The sequence below is a fragment of the Leopardus geoffroyi genome, chromosome A3 (genome assembly GCF_018350155.1).
Source record: "Leopardus geoffroyi isolate Oge1 chromosome A3, O.geoffroyi_Oge1_pat1.0, whole genome shotgun sequence".
Taxonomy (NCBI): domain Eukaryota; kingdom Metazoa; phylum Chordata; class Mammalia; order Carnivora; family Felidae; genus Leopardus; species Leopardus geoffroyi.
In genome coordinates this window covers 60,446,801-60,470,776 of record NC_059336.1, presented here as the reverse complement: position 1 = coordinate 60,470,776, position 23,976 = coordinate 60,446,801, and the positions used below count along the sequence as shown (strand labels likewise).

Sequence of the window (23,976 nt, the reverse complement as noted above, 5' to 3'; positions counted from 1 at the left end):
GGAGGGGAAGGGGATGGCGAGGGGATGATGCACCCAGGACCGGAGACTGGACCATTGTGGACACCACCAAGGTCATTCTGCAGCGTCCTTCCTGCTTTTCCGGCACCACCTGGAAGTGCTTTTATCTGACAGGGGAAGCCTCATATTCATATTTTTAGGTTTAAGTGATTTTTGTCTGCTTCAAAATTTAGTGTTTTTTTTTTTTTTTTCCTCCTCCTTTTAGGCACATAGCAGTATTTCCCTGCAAGATGAAAATCCTCCCCCAGTATATTTTTAATTCTCGAGACCCAATAGTGATGGGAGTGACTGTGGAAGCAGGTCAGGTGAAACAGGGGACACCCATGTGCGTCCCTAGCAAAAATGTAAGTTCTCGTTGTACTTTCAAATCAAGTGTGGTCTCTTAAAAGCAGTAAAATGGGGAGGCCAGGAGTGGTGACAACAAGCAGAAGAGTTTGTCACCTTCTGTGATTTATCCCTTAACTACGAGTGTTCCTTAATCAGTGTTAATTCTTAGCACCAGGTATCGGTGCTTCAGCAAAAGAAAGTTGCAAGGTACTTTAACTTACTGCCCTTTTGAAAACTTTTTGAAGTTTCAAGCCTAGGGGAAAATAAAGAACAGAGTAATGAACACCCACATTCCCTTCCCCTAAATTAGCATCGTACCTAAGAAAAATTAACATTAACTCAATAATGTCCTATAATTTATAGTCCTCATTTGCATTTCACCAGTTGTCCTGAGGGCCTTTTTTCATCATTGAGAGAGAAAGTGCATGTGCATGCACGCATAAGGCAGGGAGAGAGAATCCCAAGCAGCCTCCTTCCATCAGCACAGAGCTCAACGCAGGGCTCAATCTTATGAACCATGAGATCATGGCCTGAGCCCAAATCAAGAATCACACACTTGACTGAGCTGCCCAGGTGCTCTGTCCCAAGTGTCTTTAATGCCATCTGCTGACCTGGTCCAGGATTCCTTCAAGGTGCACTGCATTTGGTTATTATGGGTTTTAGTCTCAATAGGAAGAGCCCCCATCCTTTGGGGAGAGCCCTGTTCTTTTGCAGATCATTTCTCAACTTGGATCTGTCAGTTTCCTCCTCATTAGAGGGAAGTTACAATTAGAACAGATACTGCATGCAAAGATGCTACCGTGTGCCTCGAGCCTCACCACACAGGCTTCCTTACTGTGGCAGCACCTTCGTTTACTGAGTAGGGTGCTGTTGGCTGAGGATAGCCATTAGAACCACATCTTTCTGCCTTGGATTATTAAGTAATCTCTGGGGGCACTTTGAGTACTTGTGAATATCCTGTTTCAACAACCTTTATTCTTGTAGATTTAATAATTGGTAATCCTTGCCTAAGTTTATAAAACTGTGATTCCCCCCACCAACACTTCTGTAAAGAACCTGTCTCTCCCCTGAGCTTTTCATTAAGTATGTCATACACACTCGGTTAGCTTTTTTAAAAATCTGATGTTCTAATCCATTACCAATATTTTTGAGATCCCCCTCCCACACACACACACACACACCCATTTGTCCATTCTGGTCAGTGGGAACCCATTCAAACTAGCTACTGCAGACTGCCCTGGACACATAACTCTTGGAGCATCTTCTTCCTTTCTGGTGTAGGGAGATGCTCTAGGCTCATCTAGTACTTTCCCTGCCCCAGACCTGGTTCCTTTAGTGGGAGATGGCACTTAGAAGTCATCTGAGCACTAGGACTTGTTGTTTCTAGGAGTTGTTGCTTTTATACCAGTTCAGTGGACTGAGGAAGGACATTTATTTGCAGTGATTATCTCCTCTGTGGCTTTGGTCACACATTCTCTCTCTCCTCTGTCCCTTCATAAGCAGGCAGCAGAGTGGTTTTCTCCTGTACTGTAACTGAGATCAGGTTGCTCACAGCTTCTCATCCTCAGAATGAAATGCCAAGGCTCTAACCTCGGCCCGCTTGGCCCCACAAGATGTATCCCTGGCTGCTGCTCTGCCATAATCCCTTTGCTCACCATACTGACCACTCCAAACTCATTCCTGATTCAAGTTTTAGGCCTGCCCGTTGTTATTATGGCACTTGTCATGAGAAAGGGTAGAGCAGAGATAGTAAACCACATTGAATTGATAGGGTACTTTTAAAGTTGTTTAAAGCATATGAATGATCTCCTTTTGTCCTTATAGTCATCTTGTGAAGGGCACAGGGGGTGTGGTGGGGTCATCCCTACTTTACCAATGAAACACACTGTGATGACGGATGAAGGGTCACAGAGCCAAGGCTTTTAAACTGGCTCTTTTGCTCCAGTTTTTATTTTAGCTGTCCAGGTTGCAGTGCCTGTGACTGGCATGATTCCTCTGCTTATATTGCAGTTCTTATTTTACAGTTTGTTGACATTGGAATAGTAACGAGTATTGAAATAAACCATAAACAAGTGGATGTTGCAAAAAAAGGGCAAGAAGTCTGTGTCAAAATAGAACCTATCCCTGGTGAATCTCCCAAAATGTATGGAAGACATTTTGAAGCTACAGACATTCTTGTCAGTAAGGTAAGTGTCTTCATAGAAGTGGCCCATTTTAGAGAAATTGGGGGTCAACTCTTCTCTGGTTACCTTTGCACAGTAGCTCTCAGGGCCGGATGTTTGAACTTTTACAGTCCAGCAGGACTGGATTCTTCTTCAGGGCATGACCTATAACGCGGCCTTCTCTGTGTTGAGGAAGGGGCCTCCTAACAGAGTTAGAGTGCCTGCTAGGACTTGCAGAGATTTACTACTCTGAAAGGCAGACAGGTACGGCATTCGTTATTTTGGCCAAGGTTTCTTTTTAATGAGCAGTAGCTGGTGTCAGCCTTGGGCCACGTGCTTTTTTTGGCATGTGGTGGTTGCACTGTTGTTGACCCTGTTTGTGCCTCGGGCTTGCAGATCAGCCGGCAGTCCATCGATGCCCTCAAAGACTGGTTCAGAGATGAGATGCAGAAGAGTGATTGGCAGCTTATTGTGGAGCTGAAGAAAGTATTTGAAATCATCTAATTTTTCCACATGGGGCAGGAATTGGAATAAATGAAATATTATGTCATAATACCACCAAGAAAAAACAAGACAAAAAAATGGAACGGATGTATCTGGACACTGATGAACTTAAGTATGGAAGGAAAAAAATAGGTGTATAAAATGTTTTCCATGAGAAACCAAGAAACTTACACTGGTTTGACAGTGGTCGATTACATGTCCCCACAGTTCCAACGTGCCTGTTCACCTGCCCACTCCTTTCCCAATCCTTCTCTACTGGCTGCTGTTTTAAAGTTTGCCCTAACCCAAATTTGGATTTTTATTACAGATCTAAAGCTCTTTCAATTTTATACTGATTAAATCAGTACTGCAGTGTTTGATTAACCAGGCTTCTGCAGATTTTGTGATTCTTGGGACTCTTTTGATGTAAGAAATACTTTATTTATGCATATCCTTCCCACAGTGATTTTTTTTTCCCCCCAGCATTCTTCCGCCATATGCCCTTAGGAATTTTTTAAAATAGAAATTTAGGCACTCTGCTATTTCTTTATCTGCTTTGTGTGAAACCATGGTGTAAAAGCCTAGCTGGCTGCTATTTACTGCTTGTATAGTCCTGAGAGTCCACTGTAATCAGCACAATTCTGAACTACCAATAAAGAAAACAGACATCCCTTAGGCTTCCATGCTAGCGTAGCTTCTCTCCATGAGTGAGTCATCAGCCTCAGTGTACTACCTTGTGTACCAGCACACGCTAACATTAGGATTTTCTAGGACACACTAGAACCAAGATGGATATAAAAATTCTACCATGCATACATTTCCTGATGGGGCAATCAAGTAGGGAACTGTTTGGGCTTAGTGCTTCTAAGTTGTTGCAGAAACTGACTTGTTCATATATCAGTTACTGGATTTTAGCATGTGGGAAGTCCACATGAAGATCTATTCCTTCCCCCATTATAAGAAATCTGTTAGTGTGAAATTAATTCTTCTAACAGATCTCTAGTAACTATTGAGAGAGAGAGCACAGTGTTGAAGTCAATGTGGGGTGTGTTTTAAAGAAAATGTTCCCAAGTGTTCCCTGGCGTAGATTTATGAACTATATTTTTGAAGTATTACAGCATAACTAACATAGCATAGAAAAATACTTTATATACATTTGAAAATCTTCTTCAGTACTACTGAAGTTTCTCTAGGGACGGTAGAGGTGGAGACACCACCGCTAAGCCATCTGTGGGACATAATTTTCCCAAGAAAAATTTAATTATGTGTGTGTTCTAATTTAAAGTATGTAAATCCCTCCACTTGGAAGAAGTAAAGAAGGTTTTCATAACATGCTCCTGTGTTCATGCTTGGGGACAAAAGTGATAAAATTATTTAGAAGCTTTACCCGGAACAAGTAGAATCCCATTCTGGGACCTCTCGGGAATTTCAGAGCTTAGCATGGAGCCTCTAACAGTCCGGCTTGTAGGTTTCTCAGCCTTTAAACACAATAAACAGTTCAGGATTTGCTTCCTAAAGGATTCACAAAAAGGAGCCTGTACAAAATATACATACAGTTCTTTATTAAACAACTGTAAACACTTCACTGTAAAAATCCATAAAACTTTATAAACAAACATTCTGTAAATAGAATCTATGCTACAGTAAAAGAACACAATTATTTACATGCAATACTGACAAATTTGGCACTTATTGAAAAGAAATGTACAAAACACTTGCTTAAAAAGAAATTTAAAATTATAAAAACTCAGAGCATTACTATCATGCACTTTGCAAATACCTCACAAGCACTTATGGCACAGCTAGTGGAGAGCACCAGGCTCCCTGGTAATATTTATGTAACTTTTAATGTGCTTCCATAAGTCTGTTGTAAAACCACCTGAACATTGTCAAGAATAAAGTCAAATGCCATATTCCAAACCGATTCCACCGACTGCTGCATCAACCTAAAGGTGGGTTAAGAAAAAACTTTAAGTAAAAAGACTCCTCCAAGAATCAGTTTAACATCTCCTTAGGGTCATAAACATTTTTAGGTAAGAATCAATTTTGGCCCAAACCTCAGAACACTTCAAAGTACTTAGTATGGTTTGAAACTATATAAACCTCAACGGGAACAATCTTTGATCTTCTGGCAGTTGCTTGGGATTCAAAACAAAGGTTACCCCCTTTTCACTAACTCTTTAGTTAACTGATTGCCCCCAAATGTCAAACTTGCTCTGTGCCTCACCTTAAAAGTAGCTGTGTGAGATGCCCCATTTTGTCCTTTAGATAAAAGTATTGAATAATTACCTTTTCATGTACTTTATTACTAGATCCAGTTTTTCCAAATCTTTTTCCTCTATTAGGTCAGTACAGTATTTCACAACTTGCAGAATGTCTTCCTCCATTGGATCTAGAAAGGAAAATCCTCAGTAAGGACCAGCCTGCTTGCATGAAGGAGAACTGCATCTCTACAAACTACCCCCAACTTCTAGCCATCCAACCAGTGGTCTATAGTATAGAGCTTTTCAAAGTCAGTCCCAGAGTTTCAAAGGTTACAGGGTGGCTGGTTTTGGCTTACCAGATTCAGAAAAGAGTTGCATTTATATAGCCGAGTCTGGTTCAAGTTCCAAAATTTTAGAACCATTACCTCTCAGTCTGTGGCTGTCACACCAGCCAAGCCCACCTGAAATGGTAGTTATCCACTCTTTGAGCAAGGTCTTCACGTCACTGAATTCAACAGCTCCCGCTAGGTTGGGTGCTGGGGGTCTCACGTGGCCAGACGGCTCAGGCTGCAAACCAGAAGGGCCTGGCACACCTGAAGTGGAAGCAGAGAGTTCTCCCTGTTAAGAAAACAAATGACAAAAAGTGCTATATTTACATAACATCAAGTACATTAAGATCTGATAAAAGGTCAAAGCTTAAAAAGTATTAAAAAGATTACCAGAGGTTTCTCAGAAGCGAGACCTTCATGTTTCAGAAACCCATCGATTAACTTCTGGGGACTCCCACAAGCCCCTGGAAGAGTTTTCACAGGGCTATTAAGCAACTTGTTTTTCAAAGGGCTCTGAATCTTTTTTGGGGAACTGACAGGATTTTTTTTCTTGTTCCGTTTCTTTTCTTTCATTGCTGCTGGTTTTAGTTGATGTAACGGATTCTTTGGCACTAAAAAAGTATGAACGTGGTATCTTCAACAACATATGTCTGGATAGTACCATGCAATCTTTCTTTTAAATACAGACGCTGCATGTGCACGCACACACACACCAACACAGGCCTCTTACCAAGACCGTATTGGAGGCAGTAACTGGATGAAAGCGCAGGCTGTAGGACACCCACTATCTGTGCCCACTTTCTTTGGGGCACTAAAAATCTTATCTTTTGGGTATTGCTTATCTATAAAGAGGGGGGGGAGCTGTAAAGATTAAATGAAAATTCAACAGTTCAGGCATTGTTGGAATACATGTTCAGAACCTTTCTTTCAGATTTTCTTATTTTTTTAACATTTATTATTGAGAGACAGACCAAGCATGAGCATTGGAGGGGCAGAGAGGGGAGGACACAGAATGTGAAGCAGGCTCCAGGCTCTGAGCTGTCAGCACAGAGCCCGATGCAGGGCTCGAACTCATAAACTGCAAGATCATGACCTGAGCCGAAGTCGGATGCTTAACTGACTGAGCCACCCAGGCGCCCCTTTCATTCAGTTTTAAACCTATACTCTGATCTGTCAGTCTTGACATGTAGTCAAAAGACTTCTGGTGGTAACTCAAACATTTAAATTCATTCATTCATTCATTCATTCATTCATTCATTTTATTTATTTGAGAGTGTGAGCAGTACAGGGAGAGAGACTCTTAAGCAGGTTTCATGCTCAGCACAAAGCCTTACACACAGGGCTCAATCCCACAACCCTGACATTATAACCTGAGCCATCCAGGTACCCCCAGACTACTTTTAAAGTAAAGGCATGGAAGTCAGAAGTTACACAACTCCAGCTAGGTCTAGGACAACACTTACCTGCATCATATACTTCTTCTGCTCCAATACAAAGAGCTCTTAACATGATTAGCAGCTTAGATGTTGGCCATTAATCTGCTACAATAATCATACCCTACCAATGACCTCATTTCCCTCATCTTCACTTGTGTTACATGTCCCTTCCCACGCTTATGCTTACCAGATGCAGCAGCTGACTGCTGGTGAACGGCATTCTCTCCCTGCCTTTGTCTTTGATCATATGCTGCCTTCAGCTCCTTCTGAAGCTCAGCAGGAAGGGCAGCAAACACCTCAGGGTCCACCTAGTGGAAACGAGAAGGTTCAGAGTCAAACTTGAGTTGACTCTTTTTTCACAAAACAGACTGTTTTCAAATCATGCTTTTCTGATCTGTACGAATTCTTACTAGGGCCTCAATATTCTGAGTAATAACTGACTTAAAAAAAAAAAACACCACTGCAGAACCACCAGGGCAAGAAACACCACTAGGAAATGAGAAGTGGGGTGCCAGAGTGACTCCGTCAGTTGAGCCTCTGACTCTTGATTTCGGCTCACAGGTTGTGAGATCAGGCTCAGCGCTGACAGCATGGAGTCTGGTTGGGATTTGCCCCCTTCTCTATGCTCCTCCCTCGGTTGCACGAACTCACTCTCTCAAAAGAACTTTAAAAAAGATGCTTCCCCCCGCCCCCACCAAAAAAAAGAGAAGCAAACCCAAGAAAATAGGTTTACGTGTACTTTTTTTTTTTAAAAAACACCAAACTTAGATTGTGTTATTGTCTCTAGTCTATGATTATACATCTCCACCTAGCTATTTATTTTTTAATGTTTATTTTTGATAGAGTGTGAGTGGAGGAGGGGCAGAGAGAGAAGATAACAGAGGATCTGAAGCGGGGTCTGGAGCTGACGGCAGAGAGCCCAACACAGGGCTCAAACTCATGAACTGTGAGATCATGACCTGAGCTGAAGTTGGACCCTCAACTGACAGAACCACCCAGGTGCCCCGCCTCCACCTAGTTATTTAAAATGTGGCCCAGTGGTCTTCCCTGGCCAAGAAAATAAGAACTGAATGTGTTTCTTACTTCTGGGTGGAAATTTTAAGCACCTACATACCATGTCCTCCTTCTCTGGGAGTCCATGTCCTTTAGATGATGTAGAAATGAGCCAGTGCCTTGAGCCCCAATGGATATGGGGCCCAAGAGTTTATGGGGCCCAAGAGCTACCATGAGTTTATGGTCCAAAGGAAAAGAAATGAGATCTGCCCGGAGCATATGTAGGGTGAAAGGTCCCTAATTTAACTCACCTGTGAAAATGCTGGCAGGGCTATGACATTGATTCCTGCATCACTGTTAGATTCTTGAGGTTCTGGTATTTGTAACAAAACTGTCCCAACTGGTTGTGGCAAAATTCCTGTATTACAGCCATTTACTGGCTCTTTCTTTTTGTCGCCATGCAGCTCTCCTTGCTGAACAGCACAAACTTGCTCTACTTGTTCCCGGAGATCAGGTGGAAGTGCTTCTAAAACAGACTGATCAAGCTATAAAATACCACATGAGTCTGAAGTTAAAGCGTGTTCAGAGAGGAAGTGGTAGGAGTGTTAATGTAGCACTTTAATTTCAATTTGAACATCTCAGACAACATGAGGCGCAGAGAAGCAGGATAGGAAAGGTAACCCCTCAAAGCAGCACATTTTTGGAATGTCTTTGGCTTTTTGCCATCGGGGCCTCAGTAGTAATGTGGAGTCTGGAGAGACCAGCATACAACTACGGGCAGTACCACTGGATCAGGCAAGTCCAAATATACTCATTGTATCTGTACTACAACAGGGGCAGACAGAGCCTTTGTCAAACTTGGATCTCAGACCCCTCCCAAGGGCAGGGACAATGCCTATGGGGTACATCACATTTTTGGAATGAATGGGACAATGGAGTCCTGGGTCAGAAGTTTACCTTTCAGACAGGAGACTATCTGCCCCCAAATACAAAAACTTCTAGTTCTGACAACAGCAAGTTAGAAAAAAGGGATTGTAGAAACTAACTTTTCTTTGGCCTACATACCAGAATCCTCTGCCCATCGGTGCACTTCCATTTAGAGATGGAATCCTATAAATTGGGTAGGCCAATCTTCTACTTTGCCAGGATCAACTATTTTTGGATAACTCAACAGCAACTGGGACCCAATGCCAGCTGATTAGAGCTGTCCCTTTCCCAGCCTCACAGCTGGCATGTCTGTTTCCTTCAGCCTCCTACTATTCAGTGAAGCATAGAAATGGACTTTCCCAATATATATTGAAGTGCTATCTTAACCTTACAAGGAGCAAAAATTCCAAAAGTATTCCACGTTTACAGCCCATACCAATGGAATTACTCGCTTATGTTAGGAAAATCATTCACTCTATAGAAAGGATGGTCTGCAAATGCTGCAAGAAAAACCTTGGACATGGGCCCCTACTGATGATCACAAAGCGATACTGCTGAAAAGAGTGGAGTCCCTGTGATTATTGCTGCTACAAAGAGGTAAAGTGGCTACTGACGGGCAGGTGCAGAACTAGCTTTCATCCATGTTCTACAACTTGCAAGAGTCGCTGATCTTTGCAAAAGCACCACCTTTCCCCTAACCTGATTATTTCCCATATGGAGTTCTGTAACACCATGAGCTGCCTGTGATCTACCCTGACAAGTACCCTCTCCCCTTCTCAGCTATGCTGTTACCTAAAAATGTCATCCCTACTTTAAAACTGCTGTTGCACTTAAATCACACTCAGAACTATAAAAATATACCTGGGAAGGTGATGGAACCTCAATACTCAGGTTAAGTCTTGATTTTAAACTGATGGGAGAATGTAGACCATTCCATTTCCCTGAAGACTCAGCTTTGCTAGTAACAGGATTGACACTTGATGTCAGATGTGTTGAAAAAGATGGCAAGAAAGTGCAATTTCTAGAGGCAGATGATATTTCCAGATCCATAGCAGCCAGAAATACTGAAAGTATAGAAAATACATAAAGTAGCTTCTTCGTATCATCGGGGACAGAATGGCATGGATTACTTTAAGCCATTTTAAGTAAAACAAACCTATACTATCGATTCATCATAATCCAGAATGTCCGTTTGTTTCTTAAAAAGTCACAGAGCCATGCCAGACAACTGTTGTATTAACAAGAACCACACTGATGCCCACTGACCTTCTTTGTGCTCCTCTTCTGTGGATTTCTTCGCTTTCTGAACCTGGAAGAGATCCAGGACAGAGTGTGACCCGCCAGGAAGAACTGATGGACGAGTGGGGCATGAAGAAGGGTCTGGGTTGGTCGGAACCAACTGATTCACGTGAATCCCAACCTAGAACCAGAGTTGAAAATGTGTTTCCAGGAAAACTAAAGCAAGAATATGAATTCAACTAAGCAAAATTCTCAGCTATTCCTTTTTAGAAAGATCTTCTAGATCTATTTCTATAATAAAAAATTAAAGTATTCAAAGAGCCTTCTACATGATTTATTACAAAAACTGTATCTATACTAGCTAGTGAGCAGTTATTCACCTCAATCTTGGAGTTATCCATTTCTATCTAAATATACTGTAATCTCTTCAGAATCAGAAAAATCCAAAAAAGTGTAATACTATATCCCACTGAAGTTCTAATCAACTAAATTTTTAAGATTAAAAACAAAAGATCCTATAGGAACAGTCTACTTGCAACCTTACTTCCCTTACCATTTTTCTGTTTTAAATGAAGAACTTTTCAAACAAGTGGGTTTGGGGGGTGGGATGAGCAGTGCTCTGGGTACACCATGGGCTCTCAAAGACTGTACCCCTCACCCCGCCCCACACTACCATAAAGCCTTACTGTAATAGTATTTCAGGGAGTTTTGATCATGTCTGGTTTAGTAATTCTTTAATCCTTCCACAGATACCACACCAATAACTGCCTTTCACTCACATATGAGCACACACACAACAGAACCTACAAAGGTTTATCCTTAAGAAAATTAAGGTTTTTACATTTTTTAATATCCTCTCACCTATCCATCCCAAAGGCATGTTTGTGGTGGTAAATTCTCCCTTCTAGAGCATCAACAGACACAGAATAAATTTTGGATTAAAAGGGACCTTAACGATATAAGTATTATTTGCAGTTCCACACTCTTCACAGTCCCATCTACCAATGAGAACCAGAAGCAGGATAATGTATGTAAAATAAGCCCTTGGTTAATTGAAAGACACTTATAAAAATTCAAGATACAAAATTATTGTAGGCAGAAAACAAAACGAAGAGCTGTCAGAACAAATTTGACTCTTCTCTGAAAAATAACAAAATCAGGTCAGAGGAGAAAGTCCAGAGTTTTTCAGTTTCTATTCTGGTATCATATCAAAGAAGCTGAAAATCTCATAAACCCACTACCCACTGCCATGACCATTCTCAGATCAAACCTTAAGTGAGAAAAACATTACAGAAAGTCAGAATTTTAAAATGTTATATACTCACCCCTCTCATATCCGATATATTTAGTTTCATTGTATGAAACATGTTTAGTGTAGCTTTTCCAATTATCTTTGCACTATCTGTTGCCTGGTCAAGAGTTACAGTCCTGTAAATGACAGAATTAACTTTAACGGAGCAAAAGCTACATTCCATACATATTCACTAGTACCTCACGAGTATGGAACAGTTTAAAGAGATATAGGAAAGCTGTAAAGAAAGTTACAAAAACAGTTTAAGTAATTAAGTAGAAAAGATAATCCTTAAAAATGAACACAAGAGTCCCCCCACTTCAAGGAAGCCAGTATAACAAATTAATTACACTGACAGCCAGGGTGTAAAAGAAAAACCATATAGAACACTGGGACTTTGAGTTACAGGCTAATGAAGACCTGGCCAACTAAAAATAAACTGGAAAACATTTTTTAAAAAGATGTATTTTAGTTAATGCATATACAAATACAAACATTATGTTGCAACCAAAGCATGAATATAAACATGAAGTTTTAGATTCCAAGAGAAGTCTTAGGTTCCAAGATTCTCTATGTTGAGGTATAAAAGATGAATCCCCTGTGTTTTAGTTCTTGATTCTACTTTTATCATGTCTGAAGTAAAGCCACTACATAATTTCAACATGTGAATGTGCATTAACAATTTCTTAGAGGCTCTAGAAATCAATAAAGAAATGCATGAACAACAATGACAAAGGAAACATGGTGGCACCCTAAAACCCAGCAGGACCAGAATAGATCTTTAAGAATTCTAGAAGAAAGGAGACTGCATTATTAGGTGCTAAGAACTACTTTTATTGTATTTATTTTCTCAGTACCATGAGGACATCATGTACACCCATGAAAGGTACCAGTTTTTCAAGGAAAATATTTACATTGATTTGTTACCTTAATTACATTTATTTAACACAAATAAATACAGAAGAACTTAAAAGCAAGGTTTTTAGTGGACTGGTGGTTTAAACACGTTTATATTTCTCCTGAACACCACTTAACTATTTTAAAATGAGTTTTAAATGGCATAAACTCCTAAAAAATCTAAACAGGAGAGGAGACAAGAACAGAGGACCAATGTTAACTGTAACTCAGAACACTGAAAGCGTATCAGTAAGTATTAAATTACCAAATATGCCTGCTAAATGCCTAAAGCAAGGCACCAACTTTAGATAAGCCAATTTATGCTACAGAACCTCAGAAACACTCAGTGATTAGAGGTGCCAGGTACCAGTGAAGGGGGCGAGAAGGGACCAAGAATGTGCACGTGCAGCAGACACATAGATCGCCCCTCCTCTGGGATTTTGTACACGCCAATGTCGATGCTGAGAGCCAGGGGACATCATGCATGGCCACGGAGAGAGGGAGGCACCTTGCTCAAAAGCAGCATGCATTCTTCCTTCCCACCTACACTGCTCTTCCTATGGAGGAACCAGAATGCTGGCTGCCATCTTCACACGTGCTCACCCACTGTAGGCAGGAGATGGGAAGATTTCATGTGGGGCATGAAATAAGACAGATAGTTGAAGAAAACCTCCAATATAAAAACAGTCAAAAGAGAAAGAAGGAACTGGAGAAACAAGTGACAAAGGGAATAGAAGAATATTTAAGAGATAAGAGATAATATTGCATCTGTGAAATAACAGATGCTATATTTAAATGTCCAAAGAATTTTTAAAAAATACTCAGAAGTTTAAAATGTTGGTAGAAATAATAAATTAATATGGACAAAGTACCTGGCACAAAGATAAAGACCAAACAAAATTCCAGAACCTGAGTTAAAGAGAAAATCCTGAAAGTTCCAGAAAGAACAGATCTGTAAAGAACAGGCAATCAGAATACTGGACTTCTCCAAAGTAATCATGAAAAAAAGGGGACAATGGAATCTTTAAATCAGGAGAAATAATTTCTAACTAGAAGTTATAACTTTTAAGTCAACAAAACTACTGAGCATTAGCACAGACAGGTTCAAAAACAATTTATGCCCATGAACTCTTTCTCAATAGACACTAGGATGAGGAGACCAGGGATCAACAGATCACAGAGAAGGGATACCCCAAGACTCCCACTTTATAGTAGGTCTTAAACTAATCCTGATTGCATTTAGCTTGCTGGAGGGCCCCAAGTAAAAAGATCAAACCAGTTGATTCTGGTGTACTGAAACACACTAGGAGGGACTTTGGAGATAAACTCAATGGCAAATTCACACACACAAAAAAGCCAACAAATAAAACAAGATGCTCAGAACTCCAGGAAAAACAAGTTCAACAAAAAAGGGAATGAGGTCACAGTGGACTATATGCTCATCTACATACAGTGTGCACATGATCATAATAATGTTAACACTGCCTGGGGGCAAAGGAAATGTGCATACAGGGGAAACAGCAATAGGCAATGAAAGAGCAGTAGTGCAAGGGACTGTGTGTGTGTATAAAATTCAAATTAAAAATACATATACACAAAAGAACTCCAAGGGGGAAAAAAGTCTTTGCCCAAAGGAAACTGTTAAGAGAAAATTTTTCCGTGTGATAATCAAGCCACAGATCTCAACCTACATAGGGCTCTTTGACATGCAATTTAAAATGGAATCCTTTCTCTTACAGTATTATAACCTATCAGAGTCTGCAAGGCACATGACTGCCGTGTATCTTTTGATCAGGGCCCATTACAAGAGGTAACAGAATCATGGACTGTGGACTACCACTGCTTAACTCAGCCCAACATTACTTCAGTGGGGACTACGGCAGGCGCCCACAGCCTGTTTCTGTAAAGAACCAGAGAATGAATCGCCTGTGCTTTGTGGTTCCTCTCACATGGTCTTCACTCTTTACAAACTTTCATAGAAGAATCATTCTTGGCTCACAAAGACCACATAAAAACAGGCCCAAGGATGGATATGGCCCACAGGAAAGAGTGTATCAACCCCTGAATTAGAGGAAATACAAGGTCAGTGTTATAATATTTCATAATCCCACACCTAAAGCCTTCCTCAGGCAGTTAGAACGCTACCAAAATGTTAAGTTTAAGTTAATGGTTTATAACCGATCTGCATTTTGGTAACATTTATAAAATTACACTTGTTCTGATTCATCATGTGTTCTTTTTCATTATCATCTTATCCAAAGTTAGTATTTTAAGGGCACAGCAAAATGTACATTTTATACACAGGTGTTTTTTTTTTTTTAACATTAAAAATTTTTTTTTTTAATTTTTTTTTTAAATGTTTATTTTTGAGAGAGAGAGACAGCATGAGCAGTGGAGGGGCAGAGAGAGAGAGGGAGACAGAATCAGAAGCTGGCTTCAGGCTCTGAGCTTGAACTCACAAACTGTGAGATCATGACCTGAGGTGAAGTCAGATGCTTAACTGACTGAGCCACTCAGGGCCCCCCCCCCCCAATTTTTTTTTAATGTTTATTTTTGAGAGTGGAAGGGAGGGAGGGAGGGAGAGAGAGAGAGAGGATGAGCAGGGGAAGGGCAGAGAGACAGGGAGACACAGAATCTGAATCAGCCTCCAGGCTCTGAGCTCTTAGCAAAGAGCCTGATGTGGGGCTCAAAACGACAAACCGTGAGATTGTGACCTGAGCCAAAGTCGGACGCTTAACTGACTGAGCCACCCACCTAGGTGCCTCTACACAGTAGGTTTTGAACTGTCCTGTGGTCACCAAACAAAGAGTCCTCATCTTGTGAGAGATAAACACTGAGATACCTATGGAAGAAACAAGACTGTATAGGAAATTCACTTCAAAATCACTGGGAGAAGGGAAGGAAGGATGGTATCAGAGGAGCTGACAGCAACTGTTGAGATCAGGTAATGGGTTCATAATAGTTCTACTATTTCTACTTTTAAATATGTTTAAAATTTTCATAATAAAACTTTTTAAGTTCAGAACAAAAATGGAACAAATACTAACAACAGCAAGGAGGTATGTGCTTACAAAAAAGGCTGAATATTATCCTTCAACTGGGGGGGCAGGGGGTTCAGTATAATTAATCCTAGTTTTTCTTACTGTTATAATTATATTTTTGGAGTACCTGGATTCTCCAAAAAGGATTAAATGAAGGCTGATTTTCTTACTAAAATTAGACAGAGTGAGCCCCCAGGTACTGCTGATGCACCAAAATATACAATGCTAAGACATTTAAAAATGCATACATGACAAAAGGACACTCTACTGCCAGTTCTCTTTCTAAAGAAAAATTAGTTTTTGGATGATCCTTTTCATGTACCTTGTACAAAGCAAGTTCTAGGTTGCATTCCCAAGAAAGGTATTAATAAACTAGATCTGATTTTCTCATAGAAACCATGTGTAAAAAGATCACTCTATTCCACAGTTAGGGCCTCATAACCAACTTGTTATAGAAATGACCACTAACACTGTATTTAACTAATACAGCATTTAAAATACGGATACATCAAAATGTTTATTAAAATAGGTTAAATACAGGAGCGCCTTGGTGGCTCAGTTAGTTAAGCACCCAACTCTTGGTTTTGGCTCAGGTCATGATCTCACGGTTTGAGTTCCCGTCCTACGTCAAGCTCTGTGCTGACAGTGCAGGGCCTGCTTGGGATTCCCCCTTTCTCTCTCTCTCTCTCTCTCTCTCTCTGCCCCTGACCCGCTTGTGCTCTCTCTCTCAAAATAATAAACACTTAAAAAAATAGGTAAATATAATAAAGATTACCAACTACCTAAAAAGGTATTTTATAAACGTGTTGTTTAAAGTACAATTTATAACCCCTGTTTTCATGGTGAACAAATGCATGAATGATAAAGCTAGAATCTGCCTGTAATGGAGGGCAGTCCTCTTGTGACTTGTGGCAACATCACTATACACGCAAACATAATTTCTATGGCAGGCATGAACTAACCTTTTTTTTTTTTTTTTTTTAACAATTCCTTATGTGTGGCTTTCAGGGTCAGAAGTCTCAAGGCTTTGATCTGACAGATAAAATATAGTGTACCATGTGTTAACAAAATGGCACACAAAATTAGGTATTTTCATATTTGTCACAAACTTCACAGGAAGTTTTATATTAGTGGCCCTCATATTTAATAAAAGGGGGTTTTAAATGCTTTCTACCAGTTTGGAGAGACTAAAATAATCATTTCAGACACAGAAACTACACCTCCCTAAACAAAGAAAATGTCTCATTAAAATCACTTTCTGAATCACTGTACTGACCCTCACCCCTCCAAGACCCTGTCACAACTGTTGCCACAGTGGCAGGTCTTAGCCTTTCCCTTTCCTTCTGTCCGTGCACTGAAGTCAACAGCCTGAAGACCCTGCTGAAGGTCAGGCACACAGGTGCATGTGAGTAGCCAAACCTGAGGGCAGTGACACAGCTGCAATGGCCTTGGGATGAGGCCCAGCGCTGCAGAGTACCAGATATCCTCTGAATTCAGAGATCTTTATTCATACTCTTCCTTGGTTTTCTTCATTTGCTATTAATTGTAATAACCTGCACCAAAATATCAATTATCCAAACTCTTTTAAATAAGCTTACCTGGTGATATTATCACAAATTCCATGGCCTCCAAATTTTGCAGTTTCTACAGGGGCCCCAGGCTTTCGTATCATGATTTTGAGCATCAGGCGTTTACCCTTCATGCCAGCAGCTTCAAGTCGTCGCTGAATTTCTTCTGAGAGATTCAGAAGAAAAGCTTCTGCTTCTTTTGGCTACGGAGAGACAAACACAGCAGATCTCCCATGTTATTTTCCTACATACCAAATAATTCTCAAGTATTTTCACTTTCAAAACCAAACATATATACTCTTTATATCCTGCTAAGTGTCTGTTAAAAACAAATATTCTGCAAGCCATGGAAGCAGCAAGAGTGTAAAGTCTTCACTTCAAGCATCAAGAGTCTATGGACTAGTTGGAGAGGGGGACTATGTGAAGAGATAAGAGTAAATGGATAAAACTCGTTAAGAGATCAGTACCTGGGTAAACCTTATTCCATAGTTGATCTCAGCTGAAATAGATTTTCTTTCCTTTTCAGTTCGAACTGGTCTATCATCCAAACCACGGCAGAACCTATAAAGCATCTGACCTGTTTTGGGACCAAATTCTTTTTGGAGTTTTGCCATTGTCATATACTGCAAGTCTCCACAAGTTTTAATTCCCAAAGATGTCAACTTGGATTCCATTGAACGTCCAACTCCTAGAAAAGGAGATATGTATAGTTCTATAATTCTGCACATAAACCATTAAAAACAATTCAGCAATGTTAAAGATTATTCACCCAAAAAACTAGTTTAAAATAATTTCTCTTAAAATTTTTAAGTGATATAATTGAAGCATCTCAAAGATTCAAGAATTTTTTTTTTATTTTTTTTAAACTTTTTTTTTTTTCAACGTTTATTTATTTTTGGGACAGAGAGAGACAGAGCATGAACGGGGGAGGGGCAGAGAGAGAGGGAGACACAGAATCGGAAACAGGCTCCAGGCTCTGAGCCATCAGCCCAGAGCCTGACGCGGGGCTCGAACTCATGGACCACAAGATCGTGACCTGGCTGAAGTCGGACGCTTAACCGACTGCGCCACCCAGGCGCCCCAAAGATTCAAGAATTTTTTAGCGCAACTGCTAGTAAAGGTATTTCTAGAAACTACTTCTCAATCTGAGTTCTACATATAGGTGAACCTTCTCAAATATGTGTAACTAGGTAAGTTCTCAAAGGAATGCTATCTTTATTACTGAGTAATATTAAGATTTCCTATTCACAGAATCAACTAATGAAGTTACAGACCTATTTAAACAGGTCTACAGTATGACCTACAGTATGACCTAGTGGGACTCCAAGTGTTAGGAATTCTACCATGATTTCTGTGACAGCCAAACCTCTCGACACTTTCAGTCTCACTTGCTATGAATGGAAACTAAAACAAGAACCTTCAATGTAGGTCCAAAACTACAAACATTATTGCTGTCATACTGGACAAAGTGACCTGGGGATGAAGGTTCCTAAGCAAACAAAGTGGCAGCGGGGACAAGATAGATTTCTTCTGTCAACAAAGACGATCTCCCTGAAAAGGTCTCAGCTCTCCTGCATGCAGCACAGTCCCTGTCTCCTTCTCTTCCGGATGCAAGGTCTGAGCCTCACCTGGAGGATACTGATGAGTTGTCACTCTCAATTTGCCCAAGATCTTAACAAAGGTACACATATCTAAGAGAGATATTTAAGAGTAACCTAGGAAACTAAAATTCTTGTCACGATGGCTCTGCACCATCAAATCAGTAATTTCCACCAATGAGAAAAAGACTGTTTCTGGTCTTCTGTAGGAGCTTGGCGGAGAGCTCAGAGTGAAGTCTGCTATGTTCTGCTCATTACTTATCATTCTTCCAGTGTCTATTCTCTCAATGGTCTTCGGCAGAAGGACAACTGGTCTAGTCCAGGCTCTGCCAGGAGAACTTCTTTGAAGCAGTTACCAGGGTTAGGAGGCTGCCAACTTTACAAGAGATCTATGGCCATGGAGGTGGGAAAAGTTATTCCCTCCTGAAGTTAGATGAAAGGTGTTAAGGGTGCTGCCTCCCATCAGTGCCATTTTAAAGTAAGAACAGAGAACAAGAAAGAATACCAGAGTCAGCTTTAACAACAACAAAATCTACCAGAGGAGTATCATTCACAAAAAGGTGAAATTCTAAGTGAAACCTATCTGAGTATTTTTCATGATGGGGAGGAGAAACTCAAGAAAGACACTAAACTGGCCAAAGTCACACATGACACACTATTCGTGTTCCCTCGGAGAACTGGAGAGTTGTTGGTATGTTCTGACTTGCAAAATCAGCAAGAGGTAATAATCCTGGATTAATTCTATGTGTGCTGGGGTGTGGCAGTGGGAAAACCTATTGTTTCTGAACAGTATCTTCAATACAGCAGAACAGATTATTAGCCAGTAGGTACAAAAGAAAAGCTATCATATTAAATATCACCAAATTAACTACAGTCAACCTAATCTAAGTACACTGTCCCTCTAGGGAAAAACAAAAGACCCAGTCTGCTGCAAGCTTACCTAATGAAATGGAATGGCCCTGAAGTTGAACAGGAGAGAGAAGCATGTGGGGGCGGCAGCCCACCTCTAACCTCTACCATACTGCGTGGGGAGGAAAAATTAATCAGCACCAAAACCCTAAGAGGACTGCTAGTTTAACTGACTGCATCATGTATTTGAAAGGAAAGGAGACACCTCTAAGGACAAAGTAACAGGGTCTTGAGGCTCAAACTGAGTGCAGCCACCTAGAAAGGAAAGTGAAAGAAAACATGCTAGCCTAGAACCAAGTGAGAAGAGGAAAAAAAAAAAAAAAAAAGAGATGTGGAAGCTCCCAGTTCAGCCACTGGGACAAAGACTTGTTATCTGTCCTTGAAGCATAACTATTATTCTAGATTAAAAACAGCCAGTAATATCTCTTCCCCTGGCATCCAGACTTGGCACTGACAGTGCCATAGAAGAATAAAGTTTTCACCATCTAAATTAACACTGTTTAGGAGAACTTTTTGTGATGATGAAAATGTTATCTGTGCTGTCTAATCCAGTAGGCACTTGCCACGTGGCTATTAAGCACTGAAATGTGACTAGTGCAGATGAGGAAACGAATTTTATTTGACTATAATTAATTAAATCTTAAATCTTCCTAGCTTCACTTAGTTACTGGTTCCCGTATCAGAACAGCGCACATCTTTATGTACACCTACATGTTCATGGTATTTCTCTTAGAATGGCATGAAGAGATGGCAACCGCAGGCTGGGTGCTCAAACCCAGGTGCAGCAGGTCCTTCAGTTAAGAGCGCACACATAAGGTGAAAAGCCTTGCAAAGATCCAAAGAACTCAAAGAAGTGGCTATTGTATTCAAATAGCTGTTGGGGACAATCCTTTCTTTAATTAAAACAGGTCTCATTAGGTAATGTTAGTGTAACATATAATCATTTTTCTGTAGAGTCCCCTAAAACATAAACTTATTGGAAGTGTGTTTTCTCTTTCTGAGGTAGCTACAGTAATTGTATATATTGTGCTAGACAACTGTGTGCCATGTATACATTTATGGGCACAGAGGGCCAAAAAGAGCTTGCAGAGGACAATGGGGGAGGTGTGTTCATTCATCCTGAGTTTCTTCTGGTTATTGGCCAGAGAGCTATCATATTAAATATCATATTTTCCACAAGATGTTAATAGGCACTATCTATTCATCCTCAAATATCTTTGGGAAATGACTGCTTCCTAACAAAAATATGGTTACTGCAACAATTCTCAACTTTTACTATGTGTGTCTCCACCAGGGATGGTACCCACACACATGTGAAATCTTTTTTTAAAGGAACAGCCTGTATTCTGTGGAGCACACTTTGGAAAAAAGATAATTATAACGCCATCTTCAAGACAGGCATAACAACAGCAAAGTGACATTTTGCATACCTGAAATGTTCTAAATTTATCTGATTAAGAATTTGGGAATTTGCTAAAAGTTGATAGACACATGGAAATCACATGAAGAATTTTGGGTGGATACAACCTGGTTTTGAAGACAGGAGGCCACATGGGAAGATGGCTTGCCAGAGGGAGCCAATCTTGCCACCCCTCACTATATTTCAGACATCCCCTAGGAAATTCAATGCTGTGCGTAAGAATTCAACCAGGACATGGAACTTCAAAAACTTGCCCTTCAAGAAATAAAGTCCCTCTGGCCAGGAAACAAAAGGAAGTGAGAGGGAAGACTGCCAGTTTCAGGAACTAAAAACTCTATTTCTTGTAAAAATAAACAAACAAACAAAAGAAAACAAAAAACTCCAAACAAACAAAACTAACAAAAATGATTCAGTTTAAAGAAGATGGTGTGATAGACTGAACTGTGTCTCCTTCTAACACTCAATACCTCAGAATGTGACTATAATTAGAGACAGGAACTTGAAAGAGGTAATTGCAGTAATAAGGACATATACAAGTGGGTCCTAATCCAGCATGACTGGTGTCCCTGTAACAAAAGGTTAGGACACAGACGCATAAAGAAAAAAGACCATGTGACAACACAGGGAGAAGATGGTCAGTCTACAAGCCAAGGAGAGAGGCCTCAGAAGAAACCACCCTGCTGACAACTCAATCTTGGACTTCTAGCCCCCAGAATCCTGAGAAACTAAGTTTCTGTTACTTAAGCCATGCAGTCTGTGGTATCTTGTTATGGTAGCCTTAGCAAACTAAGAGATGGCTAATAAAAAAAGCTTAAACTCCCATTTTTTTTTTTTCCTAAGTAGGCTTCAAATCCAGCATGGAGCCTAACAAAGGGCTTGAACTTATGACCCTGAGATCAAGACTGAGCTGAGATCAAGAGTCTGACACTTCCCCTAGAGACATTTCTTAGAAAGAGGTATCTATCTACTGGGGCGCCTGGGTGGCTCAGTCGGTTAAGCATCTGACCCTTGATTTCAGCTCAGATCATGATCTTACGGTTCATGGTTTTGAGCCCCACCGGAATTGTCCTACACACAAAAAAAATTAGATCTATTCCAGGCCTCAAAAGGGCAACTGTTTTTCAGTTATAATTATATTTGATGATTTGTCTATGGAAAGATTTTTACATGCTAGGATTGTTAGCCACACAGTAACCACACAAAAATATAAAATAACTAAACATCCTGGCCCTTAGCAGAGAAAGGTGGAGATGGACATTTTACTTCAACCTCTGAGTTAACAAAACATAACACTTCATCTTTAGGCTTTACTCTTCCTAATATGATTCGTACATTTTCTACTTTTCTTACTAAACTCAGAAACCTGTCACAAGTGCAGCAGTATAATTTTATAAATAGGGGTATCGATTCTCAAACTTTGTATTTGGCCTAGAAGTACACAATTTCAATTATGATTCATTTAAGGGGCGAAACGTCAATTTCATCATATTTAAAATGACTTCTTAGCATCCCCTGATCTTGTCACTTGAGAAATACTTAAACTAAAAGATGTGAGAAACAGAAGTAAAAGGTAACATGCAGGTCCTGGTAAGGAATTACTCATTGCAGAATTTCAAATTCTAGTTTTCATGGCACTCAATCATGGATAAAAAAATATATAATCATGTTTTGGAAAAGAATTATGTTCCAAAACTATGAAAAGCACTAATAAATGTTTACAATAAATGAAAAGTTAAAAAGCACAGATCTGTATTTACCTGGTAGATTACTAACTAGCTGACCTCTGATAAAATCATCTACTTCTTCTGGTTTTAGGTGGTACTGCCCATCTGGTTTTGCTTTTCTAGTTGCCATTCTAGCAAGAAGAATATTAGAACCTATAAAGTTAAAAAAAAATGTTCAAGAAATAGTCATAATTATTTTTAAATTTCTTAAAAAAAAGACATCTACAGACAAATTACCTATCCAATTTCTTTCAAAAACAATGAAAAACAATTTTCAATTCTGATCATTTCAAACACAGTACAAAACTGGCAGAATTTTGTTAAGTATGACAGATTATAATCCACATGGTTATTGGATAGGGGTTTCCCTTTGTTCCCAACTGAGTGTCATTTCAATACCTCCTACCCCTGGTAAAGGAACAGAAAAAATAGTCCTAATCTTATGATTGGAAGTTTACAGGCACTGAAGGCAATGATCAGAAATCAGATCATCCCACCAACCAATGCATCCAGGCTAGGCAGGGAAATAAAGCCAAAGGAGTGCTATTGGAAGGGGAGTTATGGGGGCAGGGAGAGGCGGGGGAAGGGAACCCAAGGAACCCGAAGTCTCACTATATAATCAGAACATGTGCAGGATAGGGGCACTTGTACCCCAATGTTTATAGCAGCACTTTCAACAATAGCCAAATTATGGAAAGAGCCTAAATGCCCATCAACTGACAAATGGATAAAGAAGATGTGGTTTATATATACAATGGAATACTACTTGGCAATGAGAAAGAATAAAATATGGCCATTTGTAGCAACATGGATGGAACTGGAGAGTGTTATGCTAAGTGAAATAAGTAAGGCAGAGAAAGACAGATACCACATGTTTTAAGTCATATGTGGATCCTGAGAAACTTAACAAAGAACCATGGGGGAGGAGAAGGGAAAAAAACAAAAAGTTACAGAGAGGGAGGGAGGCAAACCATAAGAGACTCTAAAATACTGAGAACAAACTGAGGGTTGATGGGGGTAGGGGAGAAGGGAAAGTGGGTGATGGACATTGAAGAGGGCACCTGTTGGGATGAGCACTGGGTGTTGTATGGAAACCAATTTGACAACAAACTATATTTAATTAAAAAAAAAAAAAAAAACATGTGCAGGAGAAATTGAGGGTATGAGCATCTTGAAAACAAAGACAGATAGTGACAGTGAGGTCCCAGGTGTGGTATGGACATGGAGAAGTAATGCAGAGCAGAGGAAAAGGCTACCAGGGACAGAGATGGTATCAGGAGTCTGTGAGAGGAGGGTGTCAGGTAAATTGCTATGTAAATAATAAAATCTCCAGAATTTATGGAAGACTTATAAAAAGGATATGCCTCAGTCTTACGGAAGACTTATATAACAACTATGGGTTTTCCTAGG

General features: G+C 40.1%; 2 protein-coding genes across 13 annotated transcripts in view; one reads left to right on the top strand and one right to left on the bottom strand.

Annotated features, from left to right (window-relative positions):
• EIF5B (eukaryotic translation initiation factor 5B) overlaps window positions 1-4,322 on the top strand; it is a 94,524-nt gene extending 90,202 nt beyond the window's left edge. For all 4 annotated transcript variants that reach the window (XM_045445723.1, XM_045445722.1, XM_045445725.1 and 1 more), the window contains 3 exons: window positions 224-362; window positions 2,370-2,531; window positions 2,904-4,322. In XM_045445723.1, coding sequence (XP_045301679.1) covers window positions 224-362; window positions 2,370-2,531; window positions 2,904-3,011 — 409 coding nt within the window. In that variant the 3' untranslated portion in view covers window positions 3,012-4,322. The remainder of the gene's footprint in view (window positions 1-223; window positions 363-2,369; window positions 2,532-2,903) is intronic.
• Window positions 4,323-4,537: 215 nt separating this feature from the next.
• REV1 (REV1 DNA directed polymerase) overlaps window positions 4,538-23,976 on the bottom strand; it is a 65,850-nt gene continuing 46,411 nt past the window's right edge. For 7 of the 9 annotated variants that reach the window (XM_045445727.1, XM_045445729.1, XM_045445732.1 and 4 more), the window contains 12 exons: window positions 22,600-22,719; window positions 17,383-17,603; window positions 16,946-17,118; window positions 11,444-11,546; window positions 10,146-10,299; window positions 9,741-9,943; window positions 8,264-8,497; window positions 7,147-7,267; window positions 5,914-6,134; window positions 5,656-5,812; window positions 5,280-5,382; window positions 4,538-4,936 (listed from right to left, as the gene is read on the bottom strand). In XM_045445727.1, the coding sequence (XP_045301683.1) occupies window positions 4,825-4,936; window positions 5,280-5,382; window positions 5,656-5,812; window positions 5,914-6,134; window positions 7,147-7,267; window positions 8,264-8,497; window positions 9,741-9,943; window positions 10,146-10,299; window positions 11,444-11,546; window positions 16,946-17,118; window positions 17,383-17,603; window positions 22,600-22,719 (1,922 nt within the window). In that variant the 3' untranslated portion in view covers window positions 4,538-4,824. Of the gene's footprint in view, window positions 4,937-5,279; window positions 5,383-5,655; window positions 5,813-5,913; window positions 6,135-7,146; window positions 7,268-8,263; window positions 8,498-9,740; window positions 9,944-10,145; window positions 10,300-11,443; window positions 11,547-16,945; window positions 17,119-17,382; window positions 17,604-22,599; window positions 22,720-23,976 lie in introns of those variants that run through there. The other 2 variants (XM_045445728.1, XR_006703410.1) reach the window with 2 other exon arrangements.